The following is a 13,153-nucleotide window of genomic DNA, read 5'->3' as shown; positions in this document are numbered from 1 at the left end:
AGACATTATGGCTGAAAATCAATATCCTACGGAGAAAATGAATAGGAATTTGCTGGTCTGTTGGGGCCCCCTTGGAGGGCGGGGCCTGTTTCAATTGAAATGGGTGAAACATAGGTAAGGCCGCGTCTGCCTTCAGGACGGAGGGTGGGGGTGGGGGGGTTAAAGGGGGAAGTCTTATTATTTGCTGACTGCTGTCTCAACGTTCTCAAGTTGGACAGTTTGCAGCTGATTCCAGCAGCCTTCGGCTGAACAGGAGGTCACAGAAACACTGTGGTCCGATTCTGATTTAATAAAATGTTATCAGACCATATATCAGCTCCTACACAGTCTCCAGTTGTTTTTATTATGACAGAGTAGCTGTCAGAATGCTCTACATGAGATCTGGTGCTGATTTTAATTACCAACAGACTGTAGATGATCTGTAATCTGAACTGATTCAGTCTCTCTGACTTCTAAACATAAAGAATAAGCTTTTAAATCAGACAAATAGCAGTTAAAATGCCTCTGATTCAAAATCAATAAAAGGTTTATATAAAACGTCATCATGTTGAGTCGATTCTGAACCAATCAGCTGAGAGGCCGGCGTTTCCCAGCATGCCCCTGGGTCCGCCTGGGTCTTGCAGTGGGTGAAAAGCAACCGCGCTCAGCCTCCTTAATACTTGCCCAATTTAAAAGATTTCTGTCCAAATAAGTCACTTAGACATTAAAAAAGTATAATATATATATATATATATATATATATATATATATATATATAAAAAATAGGGTAGCCTACCTATTGAAAAGAAAAACTAAAATTACCCTTAAAACTATTAAAGTAAAGTTTATTGTTCCCATTTCCCATTGAACATGAACGCAGCACACGGTCATTTTAATGTGGTGGTTTCTGATTGGCTCTCCGGTAGGAAGCGAGAAGACCATTCTCAGGGATAATGCGACGTATTCTCTGTATGTTCTTATACATTTAGTTAGATTTGAGTTTTCGGTGATAGAGTTTTGAATGGACTATAATTCGGCTGTGTTAACTACATGTTCACGGCTTCTGCTGCTATGTTTCATCGGACTAAAGGCAGCGGAGCCGTCGGAGGACGGAGGCGGCTGGTGAGTGTCCTAACCCGGGTCAACACTACACTGACACGCTGCTACTCTCACCGGGAATTTCCACTGGATGCGTAACAGCTGCGTGTCTGCTTGTCGAGCACAGAAACAAAATAAATATCCGGTTAATTTTCAAAATAAAATACACCGTGCTCATGGCGGATCATATTTCCCTGCACTACACCTTGAAAACACAGCACAGAGCTGTTTCCCCTCTACTCCTCTGGATGGAAACAAACTGTTGTTGGTTTTGTGGTTCTATTCTACCTGAATTCGTGAGATCTCGTTGGGTCCTCGTGACTACAGCTGTCAGTCATGGCCGCAGCCGTTCCGCAACAAACCCGGACCCGGTGGGTATTGACGGACGGCGGATAACACAGCCGGCACGCAGCGGAGCCGGTCCGCAGCCGTTACGCATCCAGTGGAAATCCCCGGTTGCAAAATTACGAATCCCACTATGGCCACGCCAAGACCCGCCCTACGAAGCAGCTCGATTGGTTGGGGTTAGGCATTTCACCTCGAGTGGTTAAGGTTAGGGTTAGGGGATTGGTCAGGGGATAGGACCTGTACATGTAAGCGTGGACGCCTGGCCAATAGTAGTGTGTGAACGCTATTGAAGGGCGGGTCTTGGCGTGGCCATAGTGGGATTCGTAATATCGCTCCCCGGTTAGGGCTCTCAAGTTTTGAACAGAGTTCAGAGTGAGATTTTGGCGGCAGGGGTTTGGGTCGGGACGGAGTCTGATCTGATAAATGACATAAATGTAGGCCTGTGTTCGATTGAAGAAATTCTGAGTCGACTAACACTCATTCAATTGTATCGACTAATCGATTAGTTAATTTAATCGACAGATCTGTAAATCTGAGTTTCTCTGCAAAGAGTCATGCAAAATGATGCATATATTGAATAAGATAATGCCTCCTTTGCATATTTAAACAACATTTCAGAAAATGTGTAATACAACAAAAAATTGCCTTAATGAAAGTAATCAAAGTAGGTTTCCCGGTGATATCTGTTAGGTCAAATGTCAACCCTTAATTCTTGTGTTTACCAGAGATGTGCTCGTACGTTTCTTGGAAATAAGTCATTCAGCATGAAAACAGCATCAGACATGACTAATGGACTACAGAGATCTAAGATGACTAAGACCAGAACCACCGATTAGTCCACTAATCCACTAAGAGGGAGCAGACCTACATAAATTCGTACAAATAATTTTTATTTTTATTAATTGTGTGTGTGTGTGTGCGCGCACGCAATAATTAATACTATCAATTGTCTGGATACAATATAATGAAATAGCCTAGGCCAAAGGTTTTCACAATGGAGCCCGGGAGGTTGTGCAGTAAAAATAACTCGAGCAGGATGGTAACTCGTCACTTGTAACCGCGTTACTTAAAATGTCCTCCTCCTGCTCCTCGGAGTGTTTCTTGCTGAATTTAGATGAAAACAAGCTGCTTCGCTTCGCTTTGCGTTTCATATTAGCTAACAGCTACACTCTGGGTCTGTCTCATTGAGCTAGCTTGAAAAGCTTGCGCACAAACGTCATTCATTTCATTGGATCACTTGCTGGTGACGACGCAGCCTGTGGGCAGGCGGGTAGAAGCCGCTGATTGGCTGAGAAGCTTTCACTCAAAGCTTTCCTCAGGCTGCTTATTGGATGAACTGCTAGATGGGTCAAAATGGGCGGGCCCGACCCTAAAATGACCAATGGTAGCGCCGCGGGTGGTGGCAGGGCGTCCTGAACTCTATGGGGAACTCACTTGATTCCTCGACCTGTTCCACTGGTAAAAGTAGCGGCGCTCCTTGGTGGGCGTTACCCTGGTAGTTTCTCTGCGTGAGAAATACAAGGTGTGGCGTGTGGCGTGTGGCGTGTGGCGTGTGAACGGGTTGAAATGCGTGTGTCTCACGAGCCCAATGCGTGAGACTTGAGAGCCCTGTACTCTGACTGAGCTTCACACCGAACTCCATGTCAAATTCTGTCACTTTAACGTCTACCTTAAAACGAGCACATTTAAATATGCCATGAAGGTTTTTTATTGCTACGGAGCAACTTTTCAAATGACCCGTTATGAAAAGTAACTAAGTATATTTACTATAGTACTGTACTTAAGTAGCAATTCAAAGTACTTGTCCTTTGCTTGAATGTTACTACTTTTTTTGTATTTGTATTTGAGATTAGTATTTTACTTTTTACTGCAGTACATTTCAGTGGTGTAAGAAATATTACTGTATTATAATTATTGATGCATTATTGTGTTCCCTAAACTATAATATAATATTTCATTGTCTGATCATTTATTATCTTTCATTATTTCTCAAATTAAATTAACTAAAAGTTAAAAGAAGTTTGGATTGCATTCTGAATGTTCCTCTGTAATACATAGAAACAGAATAAGGCCAGTCAGTTTCATATAAAAGGTTGGGAAACCATGGGGGAAATAATCATAATAATGAATGCAAATAATCCACACATTATCTCAAGTTCCACATATTAAACTATGTACTTAAATAACTTGACAATTTAACATTTTGGACATGCATGCTCTCTCTGCCTATCTCTGCTTTGGCCTGCTTATTATTATTATTATTATTATTATTATTATTATTATTATTATTGCTTATTCTCACTCATGGCTTGAGAGTGAATAACATTTTGGCTTGGGCTTTCCCTTTAAGATGTTTAGCTCCAACAACAGTCCACAGTCAGTCAGTCTATCAGTCTATCAGTCTCTCTCTCTCTCACTCTCTCCTCCCATGATTTCCTCCCGTCTCTCCCATACCTCCTCGGTGGGAGGGACTAGGACGTGAGGAAGGGAGACAAGTGGAGGAGTCGAGAGGCAATTTAAGGGCCATGAGAAGGAGCTATAGAAACCATTTCTCAGACATGTTTTTAAAAAGTAACCCTTCATGCAAGAAATCTTCAACTGGAGAAATGTTACAGTGGTGTGAAAAAGTGTTTGCCCCCTTCCTCATTTCCTGTTCCTTTGCATGTGTGTCACACTTAAGTGTTTCGGAACATCAAACCAATTTAAACAAAAGTCAAGGACAACACAAGTAAACACAAAATGCAATTTGTAAATGAAGGTGTTTATTATTAAAGGAGAAAAAAAATCCAAACCATCATGGCCCTGTGTGAAAAAGTGATTGCCCCCCTTGTTAAAACATACTATAACTGTGGTTGTCCACACCTGAGTTCAATTTCTCTAGCCACACCCAGGCCTGATTATTGCCACACCTGTTCACAATCAAGGCATCACTTAAATAGGAGCTGCTTGACACAGTAAGGTCCACCAGAAGATCCTTAAAAGCTACACATCATGCCGAGACCCAAAGAAATTCAGGAACAATTGAGAAAGAAAGTAATTGAGATCTATCAGTCTGGAAAGGGTTATAAAGCCATTTCCAAAGCTTTGGGAATCCAGCGAACCACAGAGAGCCATTATCCACAAATGGCGAAGACATGGAACAGTGGTGAACCTTCCCAGGAGTGGCCGGCCGCCCAAAATTACCCCAAGAGCGCAGCGACGACTCATCAAAGAGGTCACAAAAGACCCCACAACAACGTCCAAAGAACTGCAGGCCTCACTTGCCTCAGTTAAGGTCAGCGTTCATGCCTCCACCATCAGGAAAAGACTGGGCAAAAATGGCCTGCATGACAGAGTTCCAAGGAGAAAACCACTGCTGAGCAAAAAGAACATCAAAGCTCGTCTCAATTTCTCCAGAACACATCTTGATGATCCCCAAGACTTTTGGGACAACATTCTGTGGACCGATGAGACAAAAGTGGAACTCTTTGGAAGGTGTGTGTCCAAGTATATCTGGCGTAGAAGGAACACTGCATTTCATAAAAAGAACATTATACCAACTGTAAAATATGGTGGTGGCAGTGTGATGGTCTGGGGCTGTTTTGCTGCTTCAGGACCTGGAAGACTTGCCGTGATAAAAGGAACTATGAATTCTGCTGTCTACCAAGAGATCCTGAAGGAGAATGTCCGACCATCTGTTCGTGTACTCAAGCTGAAACGAACTTGGGTTCTGCAGCAGGACAATGATCCTAAACACACCAGCAAGTCCACCACCGAATGGCTGAAGAAAAACAAAATGAAGACTTTGGAGTGGCCTAGCCAAAGTCCTGACCTGAATCCTATTGAGATGTTGTGGTATGACCTTAAAAAGGCCGTTCATGCTCGAAAACCCTCTAATGTAACTGAATTAGGACAATTCTGCAAAGATGAGTGGGCCAAAATTCCTTCAGGACGCTGTAAAAGCCTCATTGCACGTTATCGCAAACGCTTGGTTGCAGTTGTTGCTGCTAAGGGTGGCCCAACCAGTTATTAGGTTTAGGGGGCAATCACTTTTTCACACAGGGCCATGATGGTTTGGATTTTTTTTCTCCTTTAATGATAAACACCTTCATTTACAAATTGCATTTTGTGTTTACTTGTGTTGTCCTTGACTATTGTTTAAATTGGTTTGATGTTCCGAAACACTTAAGTGTGACAAACATGCAAAGGAACAGGAAATGAGGAAGGGGGCAAACACTTTTTCACACCACTGTATTTGATAGATTCAGGGCAGCAGTCAGCTCAGAGTACTGTAGTTTAAAAATGATCCCAGGTTAAATATGTGCGACATGTATTTTGTCTAATGTTCATGTCTGCTTCTGTCTTTAGGTCATCAAACTCAGATTTGCGATTAGAAGATGAAGGTCTTTGTAACATCGATGTGTTGGACGGGTCTTCACTCTCACATCAGCAGTTCATAGAGAGGTACGTCTAATGGTTCCTAAAAATCAACCAATAATACCACGATGTATAACATACACACACATGTGTTTATTCAAGGTCAAAAGGTTGCAGTAATGGGCGCCTGGGTAGCTCACCTGGTAGAGTGGGCGCCCATTTGCAGAGGCTCAGTCCTCGACGCAGTGGCCCAGAGTTTGAGTCCGACCTGCGGCCATTTGCTGACTACCAAATATCACCATGACTACCACCCTAAACACACTAATAAATAGCTCCGAGGCATCGTAAACATCCTGACAACCAGTGCTGCAAAATGATGTCACTCTCAGTTTATCTGCTGGTCAAACATTTGGGTTCTAAAATGTCCAGAAAGGGTGGGAAATGTCCTTCAAATGCCAAGTTCACATATCCAGATAACTTGTTGAGCTTGATCCCACATGTAGTCTGACTGAAAGCTGCTGAAATGATGTTTGTTCAGATACGCGTACAGCAGACCGGTGATCCTCAGAGGGCTGACCGATAACACGGTACGTACTCCAAACGTTGGACTCAGGTTATATAGGTGCATTTGTATTGTGCATGTTGTAAATAAAGGGATAGTTCAGATGTTTGTTCAGTGTGTTTGTCTGAGCTACTTCTCAATAGTCCGTGTATTAGCGACCATAGACGGCGGTCGGCACGACAACAGTAAAATATTCAGCTGGAGACGAAGTTTAAAAACGCACATATATATATATATATATATATATATATATATATATATATATATATATATATATATATACATATATATATATATATATATATATATATATATATATATATACATATATATATATATATATACATACATACATATACATATACATATATGCATGCGCTGATTGTGTTTTAGCGGTTCCGGTCGTCGTGCTCCAGGTCCACTTTACTAGAAGACTATGGCGCCCGGAGAGTCCGGCTCAGCACAGCGAACACGTACTCTTACAAGAAAGGTAACACTCATACCTGCAGGGATTTATAGTTTGATTTATTTCATGTTATTAAAAACCTCGTCCGACTCGCTGTGATGAATGTGTTCCAGTGGATGTCCCTCTGCAGGAGTACGTGGACGTGTTCCTGAGGCCTCAGGCTGCAGACGCCCTCGGCAGCGGTGAGCCAGCACCTTTCTACCCCCCCCATTATAAGGGTCAGGTGCACCCGAGCTGAAGGAATCTAACTAAAAGACTTTCCTCAGATCTGATGACTGTAGTCGGACTTCTTTAGCTTTAAGTTTTATCTTTAGTGTTTATATATTATCTGCTCTAGCTTTTCCAACTTTTTAGACACAGATATGGAGATAATAACGGTCCAAAGTGATGTCAAAAAGAGACGCAAAACTACCAACAAAGGGACACAAACTGACCACAAAGAGACACAAACTGACCTGAAAGAGACACAAACTGACCTGAAAGAGACACAAACTGACCACAAAGAGACACAAACTAACCACAAAGAGACACAAACTGACCACAAAGGGACACAAACTGACCACAAAGAGACAAACTAACCACAAAGAGACACAAACTGACCACAAAGAGACAAACTGACCACAAAGGGACACAAACTGACCATAAAGGGACACAAACTAACCACAAAGAGACACAAACTGACCACAAACTGACCACAAAGAGACACAAACTGACCACAAAGAGACACAAAGAGACAAACTAACGACAAAGGGACACAAACTGACCACAAAGGGACACAAACTGACCACAAAGAGACCCAAACTGAACAAAGAGACACAAACTGACCACAAAGGGACACAAACTGACCACAAAGGGACACAAACTGACCACAAAGAGACAAACTAACCACAAAGGGACACAAACTGACCACAAAGGGACACAAACTGACCACAAAGGGACACAAACTGACCACAAAGGGACACAAACTGACCACAAAGAGACAAACTAACCACAAAGAGACACAAACTGACCACAAAGGGACACAAACTGACCACAATAGGACACAAACTGACCACAATAGGACACAAACTGACCACAATAGGACACAAACTGACCACAAAGGGACACAAACTGACCACAAAGAGACAAACTGACCACAAAGGGACACAAACTGACCACAAAGGGACACAAACTGACCACAAAGAGACACAAACTGACCACAAAGAGACACAAACTGACCACAAAGAGACACAAACTGACCACAAAGAGACACAAACTTACCACAAAGAGACAAACTAACGACAAAGGGACACAAACTGACCACAAAGAGACGCTGAACGATCACAGAGACCCAAAACAACCCCACAGAAAACAGAAAGGACCAAAAAGGGACACAACACGACACGTTGATATTCTGTAATTTGCAGACACCACCACGTGTTGGTGCATCTCTTAATACCGTCTGACTTCCTGTCTGTGGCCCAATGGTTCCTACTGAAGAAGTCCATTTTTAAACCAGTTCAGTTTCTCAGTTATTGATACAAAAAACAACAAAACTATTTAAAAACACAGCAAACGAGGCATCTAACGTCGAAGCAGCAGATTAGATTAGATTAAGAGCGATATCCTGATTTAAAAGTAAAATTAAAATCCTTCAGAGAGTCTATAAAACAAGGAGTGGTTTCTAAACGTGTCATTAGGAACTCCTTAAAAACTGTTAAAGCAAGTTAATAGTTAATAGCTCTAATTACACGATGAACAAAAGAAAATGTGTACCGGTTTGGTTTTGCTCCAGGGAAACTAGAGCTGCATCTCATGTCCACTCCTCCACTTGCCTCCTCCACTTGCCTCCTTTCCTCACGTCTTAGTCCATCCCGCTGAGGAAACCCAGGAGAGACGGGCTGAACCTCCACACACACAGACACACAGACAGACAGACAGACAGACAGACAGACAGACAGACACCCCCCCAGGATACAGTGTTCGTTGGTTGTTGTAAAGACTCCATGTTCCTCTCTTCTCCAGAGACGCTGTATTTCTTTGGAGACAACAACTTCACCGAGTGGCAGAGTTTGTTTGAGCAGTACAAGTCTCCACCGTACGTCCTGCCTCACACCAGCGGAGCGTACAGCTTCGGGATCGCAGGTCAGAGGACCCCCCCCCCCCCCGACAGACCTGGAGTCTTTTAGTCTGATCCTGGTTGAGCCATTTGGCTCTTATCAACGATCAAGAAAGAATCTCGTCTCCGGACTCATTCAAAGATGTTACATTCTTTTACTTCTTAAATCTTTGACTTCCATTGTCTATTTCTCAGGGGTGCAAACTCGTCAGGGGTGCAAACTCGTCAAGGGTGCAAACTCGTCAAGGGTGCAAACTTGTCAAGGGTGCAAACTTGTCAGGGGTGCAAACTTGTCAAGGGTGCAAAATTGTCAGGGGTGCAAACTCGTAAAGGGTGCAAACTCGTAAAGGGTGCAAACTCGTCAAGGGTGCAAACTCGTCAGGGGTGCAAACTCGTCAAGGGTGCAAACTCGTCAAGGGTGCAAACTCGTCAGGGGTGCAAACTCGTCAAGGGTGCAAACTTGTCAGGGGTGCAAACTTGTCAGGGGTGCAAACTCATCAAGGGTGCAAATTCATCAGGGGTGCAAACTCATCAAGGGTGCAAACTCATCAAGGGTGCAAAATCGTCAGGGGTGCAAACTTGTCAAACTTTGAGTATGACTGGCCGGACGGCCGGCTAGCTAGTGACCCCCCGGCTTTGCCCATATTCGAACTTTCGCAGTTTATTTATCGCATAAAAAAGTCTCAGAAGTGAATTTAGTGATAAAATAGCAGACAGAAATTGTAAAAAAAAAACAAAAACTTCACGTTGTCGGTCACAGTGGCAAGCCACGGTTGATGTGGCCGTTTCAGCGCTTTGCATTGTGGGATATAGTCGGCGAGGTACACTGGTCCGCTGGAAATATGGAAAGTTGCCAGAAGCGTCTAAAAGTTAGGCTACGGGAGAGAGTTTGGTTGGATGAAAGAACATTAAGTTTAGCCAATCAAAGGCAGAGTAGGGCGGGTCCATTCCTTTGCCAACGGGGGGGCAGGGGGGGTGTAACGGATGACTCGCAGATACCTGGAGGAGACCTACAACCCCTCCACAAACACATTGACATGGATTAAAATGGCACATTTTGCCAAAAGCTGACAAGTTAGCATCCCTGATTCTACAGGTTTAAATTCTTTTATTAATGGTCTTATTCTTTTGGTTTTCTATGTTTCGACTTTTACTTATGCTTCATGTAAATCACTTTGCGTCTGAAATGTTTTGTTGAACAAGCTGCAGCGACATGATTTAGTGCCTGAGATGCACTAACCTTCAAATCTTTGTTTTGTCTTCAGGTCCTGGAACAGGAGTCCCCTTTCACTGGCACGGCCCCGGCTACTCCGAAGTCATCTACGGGAGGAAGGTGACTGATTTCATCCTGAGCTGTTGACACACGGACACAGACGGATGTCTCGGCTTCATTCAGAAGCCCTGAACGGCAACAACCATCTCCTACGTAGAAGAAAGGGCATGCGGCTGTTTTACGAGCAGAATAGCAAACTGCTAACCATGCTAAAACTACATTTTTATCTTTAAAAGTTTATCTTAGTAAACAAATTCCAGTAAACTCAGCTGCTTGCTGAGGCAACTAGCCTTTGACATATGACATAATCAAATGACATAATCGGACTATACGCGATCTATTAATTAGGATATTAATTAGCCATGTGGACAAGACTGCTGGTTGGTCTCAGCGAGCAGCTGATAACAACACGCAGTCTCCTCGCAATATGATTTCATCAGACATTACATATTCATACATTCTAGGGCTGCACGATGTGACCTAACGTCTAAATCACCATTAACTGCACATTTTACCTCGATAACGATAAATTAACGATAATTAATCACGTTGTTTTAAATCATCTTTTCTGAAGTTGCTCAGTTGACTTGGACTCGGTGTTTGAGTTATCCTCCGTTATGCTTTCCATGCGGCTGATTGGTCCGGGCAAAGTCACGTGACTACACACGTGGTAGAATGTTTTTAAGGAGAAAGAAGGCCTTTCAACAGGAATAAATTATCTAAACTATCGTCATGGGAAAAATACGTCTAACAGCTTCAGAATTTCAATGTCGATACATTTTCTATTAATCGTCCATCCCTATTACATTACAGTTCATATATATATAAAATTTATTTAATATATATTTTATACACACACATATACACACATATATATATATATATATATACATATATACATACACACACACACAGCTTTACAGTGGCTGTAAACTAAGAAGGGAAGACCTTTTGTGTATGCTGCATTTGACCACTTCAACACAGCTTTCTGGCCCCCCTAACGCTAACTAAGAACCCAGGAGATAACCTGTTTCTCACCTGGCCTTTCAGGGCTTCCGTAGGTTTAGCACCTCATAGTGAACGATGGGTTTGTGTTCCCGCAGCGTTGGTTCCTCTACCCGCCTGACAAGGAGCCGCACTTCCACCCGAACCGCACCACCCTGTCCTGGCTGAGGGAGACGTACCCCCAGCTGCCGGAGGACGAGGCTCCGCTGGAGTGCACCATCAGACCAGGAGAGGTGAGCCCTCTAACCGGCTTAGGGTTAGGAGAGCGCTCATTGAATCAAGAATTGAGTTTGTGTTTGACCCTTTAACATTAACATTTTTTAAAGCTTTTGTAAAGTTGTTCTTGACGTTTCTGAAGCTTTTTGATGTTTTTTTTTTCCTCCAAGTTTGACATTTGTTTTTACGTTTTTCAACCTTTTTTTGAGCATGCATTAGTTTGAACTCACGTGTGTCTGTCCAGGTTCCCAGAAGTCTGAGTGTTGTGGTTGTCTCCATCAGGTGCTGTATTTCCCCGACCGCTGGTGGCACGCCACGCTCAACCTGGACACCAGCGTCTTCATCTCCACCTTCCTCGGCTGAGCTCGCCAGCGCTTCTTTCACGGGACGACAAACGCTCAGCAACAAAAAGACTATTTGATGTTTCAGCTGTGATTTCTGGGATCATATTTAAGTCTGAAGGACCACAGTTACATTCCCCGTTAACACTTTAACTTAGTGATATATCAGCATGAAACTTCTCCAGCTGATTACTGACATTCAAACAACTAGTTTAGCATGACAAGTTTTCTGAAATGTTATGTTTAGATATGCAAATGGTTCATCATCTTGATCAACATACACATGCTAATTTGCATATATTTCCAGAACAGAAATGTGAATGTTGGATAAAGCCAGCTGTTTTAGTGTGAGGATATATTTTCACAGAGGGCGCGTGGGGATTTTGGGACATCTCGTCTCTCTTCTCCATTCAGCCATGTTTCTAATAATCTAACAATACAAATACATATTTAATGACCAAAAAGAGCTAAAAGAGACCACACACACACACACACACACACAGTGATAAACATACATTCCTGTATTACGTCACCTTATCATTTAGTTGAGTCAGCCGGACTTAAAGTTATGAAGAACACACTTTCTTCAAGGAAGAAACAAGTCCAACTCAGAGGTAGAAAACATGGAACATTTATTTAAATCACAACATTTTCAAACATCTTTGTGTAGCAGGGGCACGTTCAGCCTCGATAAAACGTAGTAAAACGTTTGTTTAAACTGAAACAGAGTTTTCTGCCTTTTTATTACCACAAGTTTACACACGCATCTCTGATTGGTTAACATCTCTGACACACGCCCATCAAACCAGAGAAAACCTAGAATACATCCTATAATACATCCATGGAGAAAACGTACCTCAAGCTCACAGCGTTCTGAGGAAATCTGGGAACTGATTGAGAACGGAGCCCACCCGTTAGAGACTGAACGTACCTGATCCCTCAGAGAGTTCCTGCAGCAGGATTGTAACTGTCACGTTTAAACAGAAAGAAAATGTTTAAATGTGTGCAGAACAGCCAATAGTGTCTCTCTCTCTCTCTCTTTTTGCTGGCTTTTTGGGGGTTTTATGTCGACCAAACTGTAAGTGAAAAGACTTTATGAGACATCAGTCAAAGATATTTGACTTTTTCAATGAAATAAAAGCATGTTAATAACCTCTACGTGTCTGGACCTTGATGTGATTTTCCAGTGTGGCCCTTAGTGGAGTTGAGTTTGACACAGAACAGGCTCTTGAGACAACATTTAGGGGCTGAAGCCCCAGAGGCCGTGGTCCCCGCTCCGCCCCTGGGTCAGGACTCTAGATTATTAAGGATATTTCCCCAACAACACCAAAGATAAAGTGCTTACTACAGCTTTAAAAAGATAATTCTGTCTAAAACAAATGAAAACACACTTTAAACCAACTGAAACATC

At 42.7% G+C, this 13,153-nt stretch overlaps 1 protein-coding gene across 1 annotated transcript; it reads left to right on the top strand.

Moving 5' to 3' along the window:
• Positions 1–862: 862 nt before the first annotated feature.
• jmjd8 (jumonji domain containing 8) lies at positions 863–12,793 on the top strand. Its single transcript, XM_028598937.1, has 9 exons — positions 863–1,101; positions 5,773–5,868; positions 6,320–6,368; positions 6,737–6,833; positions 6,923–6,991; positions 8,814–8,933; positions 10,173–10,240; positions 11,284–11,418; positions 11,684–12,793. The coding sequence occupies exons 1-9, from the start codon at positions 1,001–1,003 to the stop codon at positions 11,762–11,764; spliced, it is 816 nt and encodes a 271-aa protein (XP_028454738.1). The 5' UTR covers positions 863–1,000; the 3' UTR covers positions 11,765–12,793.
• Positions 12,794–13,153: the final 360 nt, after the last annotated feature.

This window comes from Perca flavescens, chromosome 15 (genome assembly GCF_004354835.1).
Source record: "Perca flavescens isolate YP-PL-M2 chromosome 15, PFLA_1.0, whole genome shotgun sequence".
In the NCBI taxonomy this organism is placed as follows: Eukaryota; Metazoa; Chordata; class Actinopteri; order Perciformes; family Percidae; genus Perca; species Perca flavescens.
Note: the sequence above shows the minus strand (reverse complement) of the source record. Positions and strands in the feature narration are given on the sequence as shown.

Coding starts and splice junctions, on each gene's coding strand:
- jmjd8 (XM_028598937.1), top strand. CDS start 1,001: ATGGACTATAATTCGGCTGTGTTAACTACATGTTCACGGCTTCTGCTG. Junction 1,102..5,772: donor TCGGAGGACGGAGGCGGCTG/GTGAGTGTCCTA, acceptor TTCTGTCTTTAG/GTCATCAAACTCAGATTTGC. Junction 6,369..6,736: donor GAGGGCTGACCGATAACACG/GTACGTACTCCA, acceptor ATTGTGTTTTAG/CGGTTCCGGTCGTCGTGCTC.